This window comes from Prionailurus viverrinus, chromosome A3 (genome assembly GCF_022837055.1).
Source record: "Prionailurus viverrinus isolate Anna chromosome A3, UM_Priviv_1.0, whole genome shotgun sequence".
Taxonomy (NCBI): Eukaryota; Metazoa; Chordata; class Mammalia; order Carnivora; family Felidae; genus Prionailurus; species Prionailurus viverrinus.
In genome coordinates this window covers 25,709,035-25,730,829 of record NC_062563.1, presented here as the reverse complement: position 1 = coordinate 25,730,829, position 21,795 = coordinate 25,709,035, and the positions used below count along the sequence as shown (strand labels likewise).

The window sequence follows — 21,795 nt, the reverse complement described above, 5'->3', positions numbered from 1 at the left end:
ACACACACTCACACGCAGATGCATGCACACACAAAGGAATATGCTTCAGTCATAAAAAGGAATAAAGTATTCATACATGCTACAATGTGGATCAACTTTGAAAAGATTATGTTCAGTGAACAAAGCCAGGCACAAGACATCATATATTGTACAATTCAGTATATGTGAAATATTTAAAGTAGGTAAATCCACAGAAACAGAATGCAAAATGGTAGTTACCAGGAAGGCAGGGAGTGGCTAAGGAGCATACCTGCCTAATGGATATGGGGTTTTATTTTGGAGTGATGGAAATATTTTGGAACTAGACAGAGGTTGCACAAAACTGTGAATGTACTAAATGCCACAACTCCATCTGAAACAAAGACTTCTAGAGATGCCTAGGTGGCTCAGGTGGTGGGGTGCTGGACTCTTGATTTCAGCTCAGGGCACAATCTCGTGAGCTCTGTGCAGAAAGCACAGAGCCTGTTTGGGATTCTCCCTCTCTCCCACTCTCTCTGCCCCTCACCCACTACGGCATCTGTGTGCTGTGCTCACGCGCATGCTCTGTCTCTCTCTCTCTCTGAAAATAAACATTAAAAAAAATAAAATAGAACAGAGACTTCTAAACAGAAACTAAACAAAACAGAGACTTCCAGGGAAGATGGCAGAGTGGGAGAACCCTAAGCTTACCTCATCCCACAGATACAACTAGGTAACACCCACATCAGTGTAAATAACCCAGAAAATGACCCAAAGACTTGGAAGAATGACTCTCCACAACTAAATGCAGAGAAGAGGCCACAATGAGGAGGGTAGGAAGGGAAGAGAAATGGTGGAGAGATAAATGGACCTGCAGGACTGTCCATGGGAGGGAGGGATGACGAAGGTGTGGGTGCTGAGAGGGGAGAGAAACAGACCCTCACACCAGGCATCCCAGGCACGGGGAATCCACACAGGGAGACTGGGAAGACAAATCCCAATAATATTTGGCTATGAAAACCAGAGGGGCTGAATTTGACGAGTTCTTACCATCAGAGGAGTTTAAGACCTAGAACTATAAAAATCAGCAGGCTCAGCTCTAGAAGAGCTGGGAGGTCATACAAAACAAAAACCTTCCCAGCCACAATAGCAACTAACCACCCAGATGTTGGTTTCTAATACCATTCTCTATAAAAGTAATCAGGACCCCTTGGAGAAATGGCTAATTTCTAGAGACTAGAAAGGACTAGAAAGAAAATATAAAAGATGACTCCGGAGCATCTTATTAATTACTGAAAGTAAGAAAGTGCTCAAGAAAACCACAATGATGGGAGTATGTCAAAGGGTTACAGGGGCAACTGGAAGAGCTGCCAAAGCTAAAACAATGGGACCGACAAAATAAAGTGGTACTGGATTATAACCCAAAGTACAAAATGAATATCCAGCAGTCTATACCGATAAAAATAAATTTAGTAAATAAATGGGGGGAGAACAGACAATCTCCTCTGCAGAAAATCCCTAGCTGGTTTACATAGCTATTTCACCCTCATGGAGGTGGAGCAGAGCTTCCCACTAGTTAAGTTTCAGCTGCACAGTGACATCTGTCCCAAGAGCACAGTGCGGAAAGGGAGGAGAGCAATTTTGCAATGAAGAAACCTGACAAACACTACCTCAAGCCAGGTGATCAAGGTTAACATGAACAGTGTTAAGTCATATTAACAGTATGTACACTTATGATGTGACGAGAACGGTACTTTATCTCTGTAGTCTTCCTCCCCCAAACATGTAACTGCAGTCTGATCATGAGAAAAGCATGTGACAAACCAACTGAGGGGCACTCTATAAAGCATCTGACCAGTTCTCCTCAAAACTGTCAAGGTTATCAGTAATAAGTAAAGTATGAAAAATGGTCACAATTATGAGTATACTAAAAACTAATGAACCGTATACTTTAAAATGGTGAAATTAATGGGATGTGAATTACATCTCAATAAAAAAGGGAGAAAGGGAGGAAATCAGCCAAAGTGGTTATGGTAATATTAGACAATGTAGATTTTAAAGCAAAAAATATTACCAGGGAGGGGTGTCTAGCTGGCTCAGTCAGGGCAGCGTGCAGCTCCTGACCTTGGGATTGTGAGTTTGAGCCCCACACTGCGTGTAGAGATTAGGTAAGATTAAAATCTTAAAAAAAAAAAAATTACCAAGGATAAAGAAGATCATTTCATAATGATAAAGGAGTCAATTAATCAAAGGAACATAAAAATCCTTGATGTTTATTCACCTATTGATAGAGCTTCAAAATATATGAGGCAAAAAATGACAGAATTACAAGGGGAAAAGAGAGAAATACATAATTATTTTCAAAAATGTCAATACCTTCTTAGCCACAGTTGATAGAAGAAATGGATAGAAGCAAGCAAGGATATTATAGACTTGAATAACAACCTAAACTGACTGACATTTATAGAACTCTATACCCAACAATAGAATATTCTTCTCCAGTGTACAGTGAACATTTACCAAGACAGATCATCTTCTGAGCTATTAAATAAATCTCAATAAATTCAAATGATTAAAGACAAAGTATATTCTCTGACCACAATGGAATTAAATTACATATCAGCAACATAAAGATCTCAAGAAAACCCCCAAATATGTGGAAATGAAACTTATTTTTTTTTTTTTAACGTTTATTTATTCTTGACAGAGAGAGAGACAGAGCATGAGCGGGGGAGGGCAGAGAGAGAGGGAGACACAGAAACTGAAGCAGGCTCCAGGCTCTGAGCTGTCACCGCAGAGCCCAACATGGGGCTCAAACCCATGAACTGTGAGATCATGACCTGAGCCAGTCAGATACTTAACTGACCGAGCCACCCAGGCACCCTGTAAATGAACCTTATTCTAAATAACCCATGGGTCAAAGAAGAAATCAAAAGGGAAATTGGAAAGTATTTTGAAATTAATGGAAATAAAAATATAACATGTCAAAATACATGGAAGAAATTCCATGGTAGCTCGGGAATAAGGGATCACTGGAGAGACGGACCACAAAGAAATAGGAGAAAATTTCAGAGGTGATGGATATACTCTCTTGATTTAGGGATGGTTTCATGGGTGTATACGTTAAAACTTATCAAATTGTACTCTTTCAGGGGCTCCTGGGTGGCTCAGTTGGTTAAACGTCCGACTTCAGCTCAGGTCATGATCTCACAGTTTGTGAGTTTGAGTCATGCATCAGGCTCTCTGCTGTCAGCACAGAGCCCTCTTCAGATCCTCTGTCTCCCTCTCTCTCTGCCCCTCACCTGCTCATATGTGCATGCGTGCATACACACACTCTCTCAAAAATAAACACACTAAAAAAATTGTACACACTCAACATGTGCATATCAGTTGTATGTTAATTACACCTATCTCAATAAAGCTATCAATAGTGTTATATGTAAACATTGTGTAAAAACAAAGAGACACTAATCACTGTATATACAGAGACTATTTCTGAAAAGACTTAATAGGAAATGAAAAAAGTACTTTTAGGAGTGCTGACAATACTGACTCCATCTTTGGCCCCTATCTTGCTCCTGTCTGCGTGATGACCTCCCTGAAGGCTGCATGTTCCCAGGCCCCTTAGAGGTTAATCTATGCCCGGACTGGAATGTGACAAGGCTGGTTCTGGTCTTCCCTAAAATTGTTTATATAACTAGTAGAGATAACACAGTTTCTTCCCCCACTTTCTGGCACACAGGTGGCACCACGAGGTCTGTTAAGTGTCAGACACTTTGACCTCATCACGATGCCTTCTGCACAAACCCTCGCTCTATAAAATCTGTGGGCTAAAGTCCAGGCTTTGCAGAGAATAGCCATGCGATACCTAGACTGTCACCTGCCCAATCCCATCAGTAAGTTACACTGAATAAAACTTGGTGTTAACTGTATAGAGTGGCCTGCTTCATTTTCCAGTGTCAAAATGCCTTCTCAGTTTGGAAGATACTTTAGTGTCCCTCCTCTACCTTCTGACAGTGTTGGCCTTCATAAAAGGATCTAGATTAGGAGAAAGTGACAGGAGGGAAGCTGACCAATTATAGATACCTATTGTATTGTTTGAATTTATCGTATGTATATTTTACTTCTTCATATGTCAAATTTCAAATTTCAAAACTTTTTAAAAAGTGCCTTTTGAATAAAGAACTGAGGTGAAGAGCCATAACAAATGTTTTCCTCCATAAATGGACCTTACGAGCAGAAACAAATCTTCCTGGGCGGAACCAGCATCTGAGGAAGAGTTCCCAAAGGCTGTCACGCAGGTGAGTGGAAAGGGTCTAAATGAGATCATGGCCAGACATGCAATAAAAGCCTCAACATACCCTAATATACAGTCTTTTTTAGAAGCAAAATCTTCCAATGATCATTCCCATGTAATAAGTACTCACTATTTCATAGGCAGTGCTAAACTCTTCACAAGTTATAATCTCACTGAACTTCATTTGAGATAAGCATTTTTTAGCCTTACATCATATGAGAAAACCAAGGCACAGAAGAATAAGGGGCACCTGGGTGGCTCAGTCAGTTGAGCAACTGACTCTTGATTCAGCTAGGTCACGATCCCACGATTTCAGGATTTGAGCCCTGTGTTGGGCTCTGCACGCTGATTGCACATGGAACCTGCTTGGGATTCTCTCCCTTTTTCTCTCTCTGCCCCTTCCCTGCTCTGCCTCTCTCAAAATAAAAAAATAAACTTAAAAAAAAAAAAATAACTACTCAAGTTACTTTGACTGACTCCAATATTCTATGTTAACATCTTTTAGGTTTTTTTTCATCATACCCACAGAATGACATAATGTTGGTAGTGAATGGTCCAAGAATGACTGCTCAGTGCCTACTAATAGGTAATGACATTTCAAAAACTCCAAGTAATAACTGACCCAGTAATCAAAAAACCCAACAAACCAAAGCCCTGGACTAGATGGCTTCATAGGCGAATTCTACCAAACATTTGAAGAAGAGTTAATACCTATTCTTCTCAAACCATTCCAAAACAGAAAAGGAAGGAAAACATCCAAATTCATTCTATGAGGCCAGCATTATTACTTTGAAACCAAAACCAGATAAAAACACCATTAAAAAAGAGAACTACAGAGGTGCCTGGGCGGCTCGGTTGGTTAAGCATCCAACTTCGGCTCAGGTCGTGATCTCACGGTTCCTGAGTTCGAACCCTGTGTTGGGCTCTGTGCTGACAGCTCAGAGCCTGGAGCCTGCTTCAGATTCTGTGTCTCCCTCTCTCTGCTCCTCCCCTGCTCGTGTTCTCTTTCTCTCTCAAAGAATAAACATTAAAAAAAAAAAACAAAAAAACTACAGGCCAATATCCCTGATGAACACAGATGCAAAAATTCTCAACAAAACACTAGCAAACTGAATTCAACAATACCTGAAGCAAATCATCCATCACAATCAAGTGGAATTTATTCCTGGGCTGCCAGGATGATTGACTATTTGCAAATCAATCAATATGACACATCAGATCAATCAGAGAAAGGTTAAGAACCATGTAATCCTTTCAATAGATGTAGAAAAAGCATTTGACAAAGTACATTACACAAAGCATTAAAGCATTAACAAAGTAGGTTTAGAGGGAACATACTACAACATAATAAAGGCCATATATGAAAAACCCACAGCTAATATCATCCTTAATGGGGAAAAACTGAGAGCTTTTCCCCCGAGGTCAGGAATTAGACAAGGATATCTATTCTTGCCACTTTTATTCAACATACTTCTGGAAGTCCTAGCCACAGCAAAGAGACAACAAGAAGAAATAAAGGTATCTACATCAATAAGAAATAAAACTCTCACTACTTGCAGATGACATGATACTCTATATAGAAAACCCCAAAGATTCCACCAAAAAACTGCTAGAACTGATGAACGCATTCAGTAAAGTTGCAAGATACAAAATCAACATACAGAAATCTGTTGCATTTCTATACACCAATAACAAAGCAGGAGAAAGAGAAATTAAGGAATCAATCCCATTTACAAATGCACCAAAACAATATAAGATACCTAGAAATAAACCTAACCAAAGAGGTGAAAGACCTATACTCTGAAAACTGTAAAACACTGATGAAAGAAACTGAATGACACAAAGAAATGGAAAGACATTCCATGTTCATGGCTTGGAAGAACAAAGATTGTTAAATGTCTCTACTACCCTAAGCACTCTATACATAAGCAATCCCTATCAAAACACCAACAGTGGCACAAAAACAGACACTCAGATCAATGGAACAGAACAGAGAATCCAGAAATGGACCCAGAAACATATGGCCAACTAATCTTTGACAAAGCAGGAAAGAATATCCAATGTAATAAAGACAGTCTCTTCAGCAAATGGTGCTGGGAAAACTGGACAGCAACATGCAGAAAAAGGACCCTGGACCACTCTCTTACACCATACACAAAAATAAACTCAAAATGGATGAAAGACCTAAACCTAAGACAGAAGTCATCAAAATCCTCGAGGAGAAAGCAGGCAAAAACCTCTTTGACTTCTGCTGCAGCAACTTCTTACTCAACACATCTCCAGAGGCAAGGAAAACCAAAGCAAAAAAGAACTATTGGGACCTCATCAAAAGAAAAAGCTTCTTCACAGCATAGGAAACAATCAGCAAAACTAAAAGGCAACTGACAGAACGGGAGAAGATATTTGTAAACGATATATCAGATAAAGGGTTAGTATCCAAAATCTATAAAGAACTTATCAAACTCAATACCCAAAACACAAATAATCCAGTGAAGAAATGGGCAAAAGACATGAATAGGCACCTCTCCAAAGAAGACATCCAGATGGCCAACTGATGCATGAAAACATGCTCAATATCACTCATCATCAGGGAAATACAAATCAAAACCACAATGAAATACCACCTCACACATGTCAGAATAGCTAACATTAACAACTCAGGCAACAACAGATGTTGGCGAGGATGCAGAGAAAGAGGATCTCTTTTGCATTGTTGGTGGGAATGCAAACTGGGGCAGCCATTCTGGAAAATAGTATGGAGGTTCCTCAAAAAATTAAAAATAGAACTACCCTACAACCCAGCAATTGCACTGTTAGGTATTTATCCAAGGGATACAGGTATGCTGTTTCCAAGGGAAACATGCACCCCAATGTTTATAGCAGTACTATCAACACCAGCCAAAGCATGGAAAGAGCCCAAATGTCCATCGATGGATGAACGGATAAAGAAGATGTGGTATATACATACAATGGAGTATTACTCAGCAATCAAAAAGAATGAAATCTTGCCATTCACAACTACGTGGATAGAACTGGAGGGTATTACGCTAAGCAACATTAGTCAGAGAAAGACAAATATGACTTCACTTATGTGAGGACTTTAAGATACAAAACAGATGAACAGAAGGGAAGCAAAAATAATATAAAAACAGGGAGGGGGACAAAACATAAGAGATTCTTAAATATAGAGTACAAACAGAGGGTTGCTGGAGGGGTTGTGGGAGCAGGGATGGGCTAAATGGGTAAGAGGCTTAAGGAATCTATTCCTGAAATCATCGTTGCACCATGTGCTAACTAACTTGGATGTAAATTATTAAAAAAATTATAGAAAGTAAACTCTAAAAGAAAAAAAATTCAAAAGGCAAAAAAACACCAACATCTTTTTTTTTTTTTTTTTTTTTTTACGGAGCTAAAACAAACACTCCTAAAATTTGTAGGGAACCACCAACCAACCCAAATAGCCAAAGCAACCTTGAAAAAGAAAACAAAGCTGGAGGCATCACAATTCTGGGCTTCAAGTTATATTACAAAGCCGTAGTAATCAAAACAGTACAGTACTGGCACAAAAATAGACATATAGATCAATAGAACTGAATAGGAAATCCAGAAATGAACCCACAACTACACAACTATATGGTCAATTAATCTTTGACAAAGCAGGAAGAACGTCCAATGGGAAAAAAGACAGTGTCTTCAACAAATGGTGCTGGGAAAGCTGGACAGCAGCATGCAAAAGAATGAAACTGGACCACTTTCTTACATCACACACAAATATAAATTTAAAATGGATGATGGGGCGCCTTGGTGGCTCAGTTGGTTAAGCATCTGACTTTGGCTCAAGTCATGATCTCATGGTTCGTGTATTTGAGCCCCACGTCAGGCTCTGTGCTGTGCTTTTTTTAATGGATGAAAAGACCTAAATGTGAGGTTCGAAACCATAAAAATCCTAAAAGAGAACACAGGCAGTCTTCTTTGACATCATCTGTAGCAACTTCTTTCTAGATATAACTCCTGAAGCAAGGGAAACAAAATCAAAAATAAACTATTGGGGCTACATCAAAATAAAAAGCCTCTGCATAGCAAAGAAAACAATCAACAAAACTGAAAGGCAATCTAGAGAATCAAAGAAGGTATTTGCAAATGACATACACGTAAAGGATTAGTATCCAAAATACATAAAGAATTTATAAAACTCAACACCCAAAAAAACAAATAATCCAATTAAAAAATGGGTAGAAGACATGAATAGACATTTTTCCAAAGAAGACATACAGATGACAAATGGACACAAGATGTTCATCAGCACTTATCATCAGAGAAATGCAAATCAAAACTATAATGAAATGTCACCTCACGACTGTCAGAATGGCTAAAATCAAGAAACAGGTGTTGGTGAAGATGTGGAAAAAAAGGAACACTCATGTACTGTTGGTGGGAATACAAACTGGTGCAGCCACTGTGGACAACAGTATAGAGGTTCCTCAGAAAGTTAAAAACAGGGGCGCCTGGGTGGTTTAGTTGGTTAATCATCTGACTCTTGATTTTGGCTCAGGTCGTGATCTCACAGTTCGTGAGATCGAGCCCCACATCGGGCTCCATGTTCACAGCACACAGCCTATTTACGATTCTCTCTCTCCCTCTCTCTGCCTCTCTTCCACTTGTGCTCTCTCTCAAAATAAATAAACTTTAAAACAAAGGGTTAAAAATGTAACTACCTGAGCATGGTGGCTCAGTTGGTTAAGCGTCCAACTTCAGATCAGGTCATGATCTCATGGTTCAGGAGTCTGAGCCCTGCATCAGGCTCCATGCTGGCAGTGTGGAGCCTGCTTGGGATTCTTGCTCTTTCCTCTCTTTCTGCCCCTTCCCTGCTCGTGCTTTCTCTCTCAAAATAAATAAATAAAAACTTTAAAAAAGCATAACTACCTTATGATCCAGCAATTATACTACTAGGTATTTACCCAAAGAATACAAGAACAGTAATTCAAATTCAATACACTCCTATGTTTATGGCAGCATTATTTACAATAGCCAAGATACAGAAGCAGCCCAAGCATCCACTGATTGATAAATGGATAAAGAAGATGTGGTATGTGTAAGTGTATATATATACATGCATACACATACAATGGAATATTGTTCAGCCATAAAAAAGAATAAAATCTTGCCATTTGCAACGAGATGGATGGAGCTAGAAAGTATTACGCTCAGTGAAATAAGTCAGTCAAAGAAAGACAAACACTGTATGATTTCATTCATGGGCAGAATTTAAGGAACAAAACAAGTAAAGGGAATAAAATAAGAGAGAGACATATCAAAAAAAAAAAAAAAAAAAAGACTCTTAATTATAGAGAACTGATGGCTACCAGAGGGGAAGCAGTAGGGGGATGGATTAAATAGGTGATGGAGATTAAGGAGTACACTTGTGATGAACACAGAACAATGTATGTAAGTGTTGATTCATTATATTGTACACCTGAAACTAACATATTAGTTATATATAACAGTTAACTAAATGGAATTAAAACAAAAACATAAAATAACATAAAAACAAAAAGAAATAAATAATAAAACAAAACCATACTATAAAAAATCAGAAAACAAAAACAACCCAAGTGATGCCAGACCTAAGGGCAAAGAACGAACTGACAGGCAGAAAAAAAAGGTCCATGAGGGAAATCCTCAGGTAAAATATAAAAATAAAGTAAGGACATAGGCAGCTGAGTCAATTCATTAAACCGAAGTATTAGAAAGATCTAGAGCAGTTTTTCCTGAAGAGTTCCCTCCATCTTCCCCTCCTTCAGTCTCTAACTCCTAGGGCCCAGGGTACAAAATCAGAGAGGTTAGCAGTATCCACAGCAAGAACTGGGTTGGGAAACACTTAACACAGAACAGACTGTAGGGAAAATCCCAGAAACACTAACCAAGACAAAAGTGAAGTAAAAGAAGAGAGACAAAGGAACCACTTTACTTGTGGTAAATTTAATGACTATAAGAGCTGTTCACGTAACAGCAAAGAGACACATTTTCCATTTGACATGAAGTTGCTTCACCACTTGCAGCTTGTCTCCAGAGCGTCATTACCTCTTTCTTTAGTGACCAGTCCTATCTCCCTTCCTGTCAGGAAGGACAGCCCATGTCAACTCTAAGGCCATCCACTCAGGTCAGCAATATGCTGAGGAGTCCTTCAGGGTGGTCCTGCAGAGAACATGTCCTTTAAGTGTCTGAGAGCTGGTGGACGTAATCTGAAAGAAAATCAGTCAGGAGAAGACAAAGTAAGCAGGACTGCACTTGAGAGACTTAATGTGGAGTCTCCAGAGGAGAGGCCACCAATAGAGATCTAATGGAGGTGGTGTCAGGCCAACAGAGACTGCATGGTTCCCATGTGCCCCCAATCCTGGAAGGAAAAGATATCTAACATCTAATGCAATGGTAATACGTATCATTGAAGAAGTCTAAATTAGTTCTGGTCCAAACTGCTACTTCTCCTTTTTCTCTTGGGAGATGGATGGCTCTTCTCCAGCACCAACCATGAGTTTCTGGTGTGGGCTGCCCATCACAGATCCTGTCCTCCTAACTAACCCCAGGGACAAGCTTTGATCCAGGCTTACCAGGCAAATTCTTCCTTAAGATATTTATGGCCCAAATTTGGTGAGAAAAGCTGTTTTTCCTCCCTGGGAGCTGAACGCATGTGGCCCCAAAGGAGATTTCAAGAGAAGACTGAAAACAAATATGTAAACAAAGATGACAACAGGCACTGAAAAGTGTTATGATGATAAAATGGGCTAATGTAATAAATAATGACAAGAGCAAGCAGAGGGAACCTGCTTTAGCTTCCCTAAGGAGAAGGCCTCTCAAGGAGGTGACAGTTCAGAGAGAAACTGAAAGTTAAAAAGATGGCAGTCATGTAAAAATCAAGAGTCTCCCAAACAACACAACATGTGCAAAGCCTCTCACTAGAACTTGGTCTGAAGGGCAAAAAAGAGGACACCAAGGCTGGAGAAGAGAGAAGTAAGAAGAGTGGAGGGGACATGAGGTTAGAAAGGTGGGTGGGACAGATCATATAAAGCCTTAGACATGGTGCATTTCATGCTGGCTCCAATGAGAAGCCACTAGAGGGCTTAAGCACAGGAATGAGTGATCTGATTTAGAAAGACCTCAGCGACCATGACTACCGTAATGCAGACAGACTAGAGGAGGGCAAGAATGCAAGTGGGGAGGGGAGCCTGGGTGGCTCAGTTGGTTGACCATCCGAGTTTGGCTCAGGTCATGGTCTCAAGGTTTGTGAGTTCGAGCCCCACATTGGGCTTGTATCTTTGGCTTGAGCAACTGAGTGTGCTCAGAGGGGCTCTCTGCCCCTCCCCTGCTCGTGCACTCTGTCTCATACTCTGTCTCTGTCTCTCTCTTAAAAATAAAATAAACATTAAAAAAAATTAAAAAAAAAAAAAGAATGGAAGTGGGGAATCTAAAGCCTTAGGAATTCTCATGCACTGCTGGTGGGAGTGCAATAGGGTACAATTACTTTTGGCTAGTTCTAGCATACACCCTATGACCCAGCAATTCTAAGCCATATACCCATCAGAAATGAATACATATGTGCACAAAAACACATGTACAGAAATATTCTCAGCAATTCGATTCATAACAGCTCTAAAATGGAAACAACCAAAATGACCATCAACAGTACAATGCATAAGCAAATTGTGGGTACATTCATACAATATGGATATATATAATCACAAATGTACTGCACAACATAAGACTGAGGAAAAGAAGACAAGCACCAAAACTACATGCTGTATGATTCAATTTTATAACAATTAAAAATAGGCAGGGGCGTCTGGGCAGCTCAGTTGGTTAAACGTCCAACTTTGGCCCAGGTCATGATCCCACGCTTCATCGGTTCAAGCCTTGCATCAGCCTCTGTGCTGACAGCTCGGAGCTCAGACAGAGCCTGGAGCCTGCTTCAGATTCTGTGTCTCCCTCTCCCTCTGCCCCTCCCCTGCTTGTACTGTCTCCCAAAAATAAATAAATATTTTTTAAAAATTAAAAAAAATAGGGGCGCCTGGGTGGCTCAGTCGGTTAAGCGTCCGACTTCAGCCAGGTCACGATCTTGCGGTCCGTGAGTTCGAGCCCCGCATCAGGCTCTGGGCTGATGGCTCGGAGCCTGGAGCCTGTTTCTGATTCTGTGTCTCCCTCTCTCTCTGCCCCTCCCCCGTTCATGCTCTGTCTCTCTCTCTCTGTCCCAAAAATAAATAAACGTTGAAAAAAAAAATTTTTTTTTTTAAAAATTAAAAAAAAATAGGCAAAGCTGAACAATGGTATCAGAAATTAGAATGTAGGTAAGAGAAGTAACTAGTAGGAACATGAGGGTCTCTGAAGTTCTGAAAATATTCTCTTTCTTGATCTGGGTGGTAGTTACATGGATAGGGTCACTTTGTGATAATTCATCAAGTATATAATATGGGCAATTTTCTACATTTATGACATGCTTCAATAAAATAATTCATCTTCAAAATACAGAAGCAAAAAATCATAAGAAGCCTACTGAAATCTCCCAGCCAAGAAATGATGGTGGCTTGGAGATGGAAAGAAATGGGTAGGTCTAAGATATATTCCAGAAGTGAGCTGAAACAGATGTACAGGAAAGTTGAGTATCTAGGACATGTCCTGTATTTTTGGCTTGAGCAACTGAGTGTGCCATTTACTGGGATGGAAGGGCCTGAAAAGAAGAAAGGTGTAGTAACGAATTCATTCTAAGGGTGCCCGGGTGGCTCAGTCAGTTGAGCATCCGACTTCAGCTCGGGTCATGATCTCATGGTTCATGGGTGAGAGCTCCACATCCAGCTCTGTGCCAACAGCTTGCTCAGAGCCTGGAGGCTGCTTCGGATTCTGTGTGTCTCTCTCTCTTTCTGCCCCTCCCCTGCTCATGCTCTGTCTCAAAAATAAACAAAAAAACATTAAAAAAAAAATTTTTTTTTTTTTTTAATTCAACTCAAGGTGCCCTTTCGATGTTCAGACTGAGAAGAGATTTTTATTTTACTAAAGAATTTCTCCTGGGAGTGCCTGCATGGCTCAGTTAGGCATCTGACTTTGGTTCAGGTCATGATCACACAGCTCATGAGTTCCAGCCCCGCTTCAGGTGAGCCCTGCTTCTTTCTCTCTCTCTCTCTCTCCCTCTCTCTCTCCCTCCTGGGATTCTCTCTCTCTCTCTTTCTGCCCCTCGCTCACTTACACTCTCTCACAAAAAAAAAAAAATTTCTCCTGGAAGAAATTTCACTGCCCCAAATTATCCAACCCAGCATCCATCTCACAACGCAGGCCAAAAGCCCAAAAGGACACCTTACCTTCACCAGCACATAGTCCCCAGGCTGAGCTCTAACCCTGACCCCAGAGTTAGAAACATCCTCCATCTCTACATTAGGGAAGATCACTTTAAGGTTTCCATCATTCCGGCCACACAGGTCAGTGGCAGAGCGTTTACTGTGCTGCAAAAAGAAGAGAAGAGAGTTTATGAATCTGTCACAGTTATCAGTTCTCAGACGGCAGAAATTATACCTTCTCTGTCTCAGAACCCTAAGGGTTTTACTCAAAGAGCATTCCTTAATCAAGGAATCACTTAAGACTACAAAGGGGCACCTGGCTGGCTCAGTTGGTGGAATATGCAACTCTTGATCTGGGGGTTCTGAGTTCGAACCCCATGATGAATGTAGAGATTACTTTAAAAAAAAAAAAAGACTACATGTTTACTGCTGCTCAGCAACAAGGACAGCGCATGGCACACTAGAGAGACTCCATAAATTTTGCTAACTATCTGTTAATAAATGACTCAGTCTTTCATTGCAGAATTACCTTCCTTAGGAATGGACTTCCAGTAGTCCTAAAAGCAAGAACACATGGGTGATACACTTAACAAACTGACTTTCACTTTATCCGGTCTCATAGTAACCACTCAGGAATGTTCTGGGGTTGTTTGGCCTAGGTTATTTGCCGTTAATGAACAGGCAGACATGAAGCCAGAGTCTCCATCACAACATACAGAAGACAGGGTCAGGACAATAATAAAACAGTATGATGGTATTAACTTCTAGAATATATACAAATTTTTCTCTTCCAGCCATGATGAAATGTCAAGAATCAAATTTATTCTCTGGCCTTAAACAGAAACTGGAAAAAATATATGAAATCGCTATTTTCAGATACTGAACAACAGACTGTGCAAGACTGTGAAGCCAAGAAAAGGAAAACAAATGAGATGAGCCCTCCAATCACCCTTGTGTTTTGCCAGAAGGCATGTGTCAGACCAGGGCATGCCAAGCAGGCAGGAAGATCTTGAGGCACACCATAGTGGCTCTCTCTGGATTTAGGAAAAAGACATCAGAGTTCAGGGAGCCTGCAATAGATAGGAATTGTGGAGCAAGTTCTAAAGACGAGGGAGCTAAGCAGAAAAAGAGCTATAGAAACATGCACAGGGATCCCTTGAGTCTTTGCTGAACGTTTATCACAGTGAAACTCCACAAAGTCAGGCAAAAAAAGTAACCGGGGAACTGTCAGCAGATGTGTTTCCAGAACTCATGCAGGGCTGGGAATCACAACTTATCACAATCACAATTAATGGCAGTCCTCATTGATTCCTTGGGACATGCAGTACTAATTCCAGAAAGCCACCCCTTAGCAATGAGGCTAAACTATTCCTGGGATAAAAAAGCTTTCCTAACAAAACCTGAAATCGAGCCCTTGACAGGATCAAACTGAACTGCAGGTAACAAAATCACCTATCAGAACAAAGCCCAACACAAAATCCAGACCTTAAAAATTAGTATCACGATGTTAAATGTCCCATCAAAAATCAGTGGATATGCCCAGAAGCAAAAAATGTTACCTATAATAGGAGAAAAGTTTATCAAAAGAAACAGACCAAGAAATGATAGCAATGATGGAATTATCACAAAAATAATAAACCAGTTTTTATGATTACATTCAAAGGAAATTAAGTTTCAAAGGAAAACAAGAATACAGGAGACAGAAGGTATTTGAAAAGAACTAAATGGACCTTATACAGACCAAAAATATAATATCTAAAATTAAAAATTCAATAGGTAATAGCAGATTACACACTGCCCAAGGAAAAAATAGTGAACCTGAAGACAGAGCCAAAGAAACTATCCAAAACAAAGCACAGAGGTATAAAAAGCAGAAAAAAATGAACCACCTCAATGACCTACAGAAAAACCTTTTTATAAGTGGTTGGCCATATATGTAACTGGAGTCATGGAAGGAGAGGAGAAGCAGTGGGGGGTGGGTGGCAGGAAGCAGGAGGAGTACAGAAAAAATATCTGAAGGAGCACCTGGGTGGCTCAGCTGGTTAAGCATTCGACTCTTGGTTTCGACTCCGGTCACGATCTCATGGTTTGTGGGATCGAGCCCCACATCGGGCTCTGCCCTGACAGCACAGAGCCTGCTTGGGATTCTCTTTCTCCCTCTCTCTCTCTGCTCCCCCTCCCCTCTCAAAATAAATAAATAAACTTAAAAAGATATACATCTGAAAGATAATACATGAAAATTTTCCAAATTTGATGAAAATTATAAATTCACAAACTAAGAAGCCTCAACAAATCCCAAAGAAAACACAAAGGGATAAACACAAAGAAAGCCATACCAAGACACATCAAATTTCTAAAAACAGTGATAAAGTAAATATCTTTAAAAAGCAGCCAGAGAAAAAAGGAATTTTATGTACACAGGAAGAAAGAGAAGGATGATTGCAAACTTCTTGTCAGAACCAAGTAAGTCAGAAAACAACAGAATGATACCTTTAAAACATCAACTTAAAATTTCATACCTAATGAAAAAATATTTTTTAAAGTGAAAAGACATTTTTTTCAGACAAACGACAGCTGAGAGGATTCATCACAAAAAGATCTGCATTACAAGAAATGTTCAAAGAAGTTTGTCAAGCATAAAGATAATGATACCAGACAGAAACCTGAATGTACACAAGGAATGCAGAACGACAGAAGCAATAATTAAGTGGGGACACAGGAAAGAGTTTTTTCTTGTTTTTAAAAAAGTTTTTTTTTTAAAGCAACTGAGTATTGTACACGGTGATGGACTGATGGCAGGCCCTTCTCTGTGGGCCTCTCACAGCGTACCCGCGCCAGAGGAGTGCGCAGCCCTGAACCACTGCCCTGCCTCCTGACTGATGGGCTGTGAACACTGACGGGGGCTCTACAGTTGATTATTCAAAGCAAAAATATCAACGTGTTTTGGGACACAGAAGTAAAAATCTATGACAACGATAGAACAAAAGGGGAAAAAAAGGATAGAAGTATATTATTTTAAGGGTCTTACATTATACATGCTAGGTGATGGCCTGTCTGGGGTTAAAACAATTGGCCAGAGACAATCCAAAAGGTAATCTGTTCTTAGAAAATCAAGCGCCAACGTCATGCTATATTCTTCAGTAACCAAAGACAGAGGAAGGAGTTTAGTTCTTAAACTAATTACTACTTTAGGGAAACAGCAGTCAGGTAAGATTTAAAAAGATTTCCCACTATCTCCCTACAAAACACTTACTAGTTACAAAAGGAAAACGAGCACCTTTACACTCAACAAGCTCAGCAGACACAACCTTAACAAAACGTTCAAAACGAGATGCTTAAAATTAACATCACCAGCAATGAGACCAGCAAAACCGTACACCACCCAGGACACAAATAAGAACACATTTCTCTAACATTCCGGCCTAAAAATACATAACCTCAATCTTACCACAGGGAAACTTCAGACGAACTCAAATTAAGGAATATTCTACAAAATAACTGGCCCATAGGGGCACCCGGGTGCCTCAGTGGGTTGAGCGTCAAACTCTTGATTTCAGCTCAGGACATCATCTCACAGTTCGTGAGTTTGGGCCCCACATTGGGCTCCATGCTGACAATACAGAGCCTGCTTGGGATTCTCTCTCTCTCCTTCTCTCTCTGCCCCTCCTCTGCTCATGTGAGCATACACATTCTCGCTCTCTCTCTCAAAATAAATTTAAAAACTTAAGTAAATAAATAACTGGCTTGTAATAATCAAGTGTCAAGAATGTGAAAGTCAAAGAAAGACTGAGGAACTTTTCTAGACTGAAGGAGACCAGACAGACATGAAATTAATACAACATATGATACCGAACAAACTCTTTTTCCTATAAAGGGCAGTTCTGTGACAACTGGAGAAACTTAAACAGGGTGGGGGGACTAGATCGCAGAAATCTAACAAGGTAAATTTCCTGATCTGGTGGTTGCACTATAGTTATGTAGGAGAATGTCCCTATTTATAAGAGAGAAAGATATATTACAGTATTAGAGGGGAGGTGAGGGCATCATCGGGTCAGCAACTAACTCCCAAATGAGTCAAGGAAAAAAAATTCTTGGTACTCTATTGCAACTTTTCTGTAAGCTTATGATTGTTTTATAATAAATTTTTAAAAAGACAGCATGATTCCATGATTTGAACCAACCATAAAAGAACATTTATGAAACAAAAAGGGAAATTGGAACACTGACTAAATATCTGACAATATTAACAAACAATTATCGATTATTTCAGATATGATAATAGCCTAATGTTGGGTTTTTTTCTTAGAGTCCTTCTCTTTCAGAGAGATATATACTGAAATATTTACTGACAAAACACAATGTATATGTATAATATGATGTATAAGTATAAGGTACTTGCTTCAAAACAATCCAAATTGGGGGAAGGGGGGGGGCACCTGGGTGGCTCAGTTGGTTAGACCTCAGACTCTTGATTGTGGTGATTTCATGGTTCGTGGGTTCAAGCCCCACGTCAGGCTCTGCACCAACAGCACAGAGCCTGCTTGGGGATTCTCTCACTCCCTCTCTCTCTGCCCTTCCCCAACTCATGGTTGGGCTGTCTCTCTAAGTAAATAAATAAATAAACTTAAAAAAAAAAAAATCAGTGCACCTGGGTGGCTAAATTCTCTCTCTCTCCCTCTGTCTCTGCCCCTCCCCTGCTCACACACACTTTCTCTGTCCAAATAGGTAAATAAACAAAAATAAATAAAAGCAAAAGGTTTAAAAGAAAATAACAATCCAATGGGGACAGTGAAGATGAAAAAAGATTAGCCAGGATTAATTAACACTGTATTGACAGTTTTGAGGTTGGTTAATGGGTATGTGGGCATTCATTATACTGTTCTCTATATACCCATATATGTTTTAAATTCCCCATAATTAAAAAAGGGGGAAGGCTGTTGTTTAGAGGTTCTGGAACGAAATAGCCCTGAGTCAAATTCTGGCTCTGCCACACAAGCTGTATGACCTTCAGAAAGTTATTCCACTTCTCTGAGTCTCTGTTTCTTCATCTCATAAAAGGACTAATAATTAGCACTACCTCCAAAACCGTGGTAGGACTCAATGTAGCAACGACATAAAGTGCACAGTTTCTGGCAGACAGTAAATGCTCAGTAGACATGAGTTATCATCAACTTCTCTGCCACTCTGGAGATAGCAACCTGATGTTTTAAACCAGCCAGGACTAGAGGAAAGAAAGTCTCCTCTAAGAGAAAGTAAAGACTCCCAACTGCTAGCCCTGAAAAATCCATTTATTCTCTAACCCCGAGTCATGGCTTATGCTGGACGCATAAGAAAGAATCTTGTTTTGATTTATTTAGTTACGACAGGTTTGCTGCAAGGCTAATGAAGTCAGGGACACAGAATAGTAAACTTTGAGTACTTATTCATTCATTCAAAAGATAAGTACGCTATTCTGTGCCAGACTCCGTGAAGAGAGCTGGGAATACAACAAGACCTAATTCTTACTGGATAAAATGTAGACTGCTAATAGACATGTACATATCTCCAGAATCACAGCTGACACCCTAAATCACAAGGTATTTAGTGAGGCAAAAACCTTTTGGGGTATTACACTAGCTCAGCATCACCAATCAGCCAACTGCTGGTCTAGACCACAGGAAGATCCCGTAGCCCAAGATGAGCTGACCAAGTACCCGTCCTGGAAATCTGAGCTGGGGCTGAGAGACACAACTGTGACCCATGAATAATGAGAACCGAAACATGTAAACATAGGAACTACACAGCTGCTGTACTCACTCTGCAACAAAGATGAGGAAGCAGGAAAAGCTGGTCTAAGTAGACAAGAAAGCCGGAAGGTTTTCCCAGACTGGGTACAGTCCTTTCTAGACACCTACAGTATTCCTGCCCTTGGGCTCCACAAGACACCCCTGAAGTCTTATACAAAAGAAGATTTTTTTTTGGCTTAGGCTGAATGGCTTAAACAAATTTCTGTTACTCTCTACTAAAGAGTCCTAACAAACACAGATACCAGGTAATTGGTGGCTTTGATGCTACCATATCCTAAGGCATGAAACAGGACTCTCTCTTCTCAATGCAGGACTTAGGAGTCACAGAAAGAGCCCATCTCTCTCCTTCCCTTCCTCTCCAATGGCTGCAGCATGTAGCTTCATAAAAGGTCAGCTCCCAAACTTACCCCTTATTCCATGTGTTTAGTGCTCTGACAGTTAGGTTCCCCAGCTTGACCACAGATGCCTATAGGAACCCCAAACTTTCTGAAATACAGTACACTTCTAAGAAAATGTGATTTTAAAAACTGTGATTTTAAAAAATGTGATTTTTTAAAAAGCCTGGCTGGCTCTGTTGGTAGAGCATACAACTTTTTGATCTCAGGGTTGTGGGTGAGCCCCACGTTGGGTGTAGAGATTACTTAAAAAATAAATAAATAAATAAATAAATAAATAAATAAATCTATCTATCTATCTATCTATCTATCTATCTATCTATCTATCTATCTATCTTGGGGCACCTGGATAGTTCAGTTGCTTAAGCGTCTGACTCTTGATTTCAGCTCAAGTCATGATCTCATGGTTTCTAAGATTGAGCCCCGCATCAGGCTCTGTGCTGACCGTGCAGAGCCTGCTTGGGATTCTCTCCCTCCCTCTCTCTCTCTGCCCTTTCCCCACTCACATGCATGCATGCACACACACTCTCTCTCAAAATAGATAAATAAACATTTTAAAAAATTAAAAAAGAAGGATTACAGACAAACTGATTCTGAAAACATACATATGATACTGCTTCCAGAAAGATGGAGCAGACATACTTTTCCTTAATCTTTCTCCTGCTAAGCACAAAAATATCTTTTAAGAATGAAGGAGAGAGGTGCCCGGGTGGCTCACTCGGTTAAGTGGCCAACTTCAGCTCGGGTCATGATCTCATGGTTCATGAGTTTGAGTCCCACATCTCTTCTGTTAGCACAGAGCCCGCTTTGGATCCTCTGTCCCCTTCTCTCTTTCTGTCCCTCCCCCACACTCTCTCACTCTCTCTCAAAAATAAAAAATTAAAAAAAAAAAAAAACAGAATGAAGGAAAAATCAAGACATTCTAAGATGAAGAAAAACAGAGAATCTGCTGCCAGAGTGTCTAAAAGCTGTCTAAACAGACAGGAAAAGATAAAAGAAGGAATCTTGGAATATCAGGAAGGAAAAAAAAAACATAAAAACATGATTACCTATGTAGAAAATCCCAAAGAAACTGCCAAAACAACTCCTAAAACTATTGAGTTCAGCAAGGTCACAGAATACAAGATAAACATACAAAATTCAATTATTTCTGTACAATATAATGAACATCTGAAATTAAAAATACAATAGCAACTAGCTATTTGCTATTGGAGCAAATAGATTAAAAAAAAAAAAAGACACTTAAGTATAAATCTAACAAAATACATACATATAGGACCTGTACACTGAAAATTACAAAAACTCTGATAAATCAAAGATGATCTAAATAAAAGGGAGACATATTGTGTTTTAAAACACAAAAAACACTGGTGTGGGGGCGCCTGGGTGGCTTAGTCGGTTGGGCGGCCGACTTCGGCTCAGGTCATGATCTCACGGTCCGTGAGTTCGAGCCCCGCGTCGGGCTCTGTGCTGACAGCTCAGAGCCTGGTGCCTGTTTCGGATTCTGTGTCTCCCTCTCTCTGGCCCTCCCCCATTCATGCTCTGTCTCTCTCTCTATCTCAAAAATAAATAAACGTTAAAAAAAAAAAAGTTTAAAAAAAAAAAAAAAAAAAAAACACTGGTGTGCCTCTTGATCTGGGCTCAGGCCATGGTTCAAGCTCAGCATCCGGCCCTGCACTGACAGCGTGGAGCCTGCTTGGGATTCTCTCTCCCTCTCTCTCTCTGCCACTCCCCTGCATGCACTCTTTCTTTCTCTCTTTCTGTCTCAAAAATAAACTTTAAAAAACAAAACACAAAAATATATATGTATATACATATGACCTTACCCCCTCCACCAGCACTAGCTGGGTACAACCCACAGAGGCCATGTTGGCTTTTGTTGCTTCTTCTCGAAAGACAGTAATAAGTTCCTCCAAACGCCTTAATTTCACCTCTTCTGGAACATCATCTTTCAGCCTGTGATATGCCCTAGTTTTCTATAAAAATAAAAAGAGAGATGGAGGTCACCAAGGACTCATAGAATCCTTTTTTTACCCCCA

At 40.1% G+C, this 21,795-nt stretch overlaps 1 protein-coding gene and 1 non-coding gene across 9 annotated transcripts in view; one reads left to right on the top strand and one right to left on the bottom strand.

The window, feature by feature from the left end:
- Positions 1–21,795, bottom strand: part of CDK5RAP1 (CDK5 regulatory subunit associated protein 1) — a 233,106-nt gene that overhangs the window by 185,282 nt on the left and 26,029 nt on the right. For 6 of the 8 annotated variants that reach the window (XR_007150844.1, XR_007150843.1, XR_007150842.1 and 3 more), the window contains exons 12-14: positions 21,583–21,732; positions 13,600–13,740; positions 10,337–10,497 (exon numbers count right to left, since the gene is read on the bottom strand). Coding sequence is in view for 2 of the 8 variants with exons in the window: in XM_047852459.1 (XP_047708415.1) it covers positions 10,417–10,497; positions 13,600–13,740; positions 21,583–21,732 (372 nt within the window). In the remaining 6 variants the exon portion in view is untranslated. Of the gene's footprint in view, positions 1–10,218; positions 10,498–13,599; positions 13,741–21,582; positions 21,733–21,795 lie in introns of those variants that run through there. The other 2 variants (XM_047852459.1, XM_047852461.1) reach the window with 1 other exon arrangement.
- LOC125163159 (small nucleolar RNA SNORA42/SNORA80 family) lies at positions 16,352–16,488 on the top strand. Its single transcript, XR_007151317.1, has one exon. It is a non-coding gene; the product is annotated as a small nucleolar RNA SNORA42/SNORA80 family (small nucleolar RNA).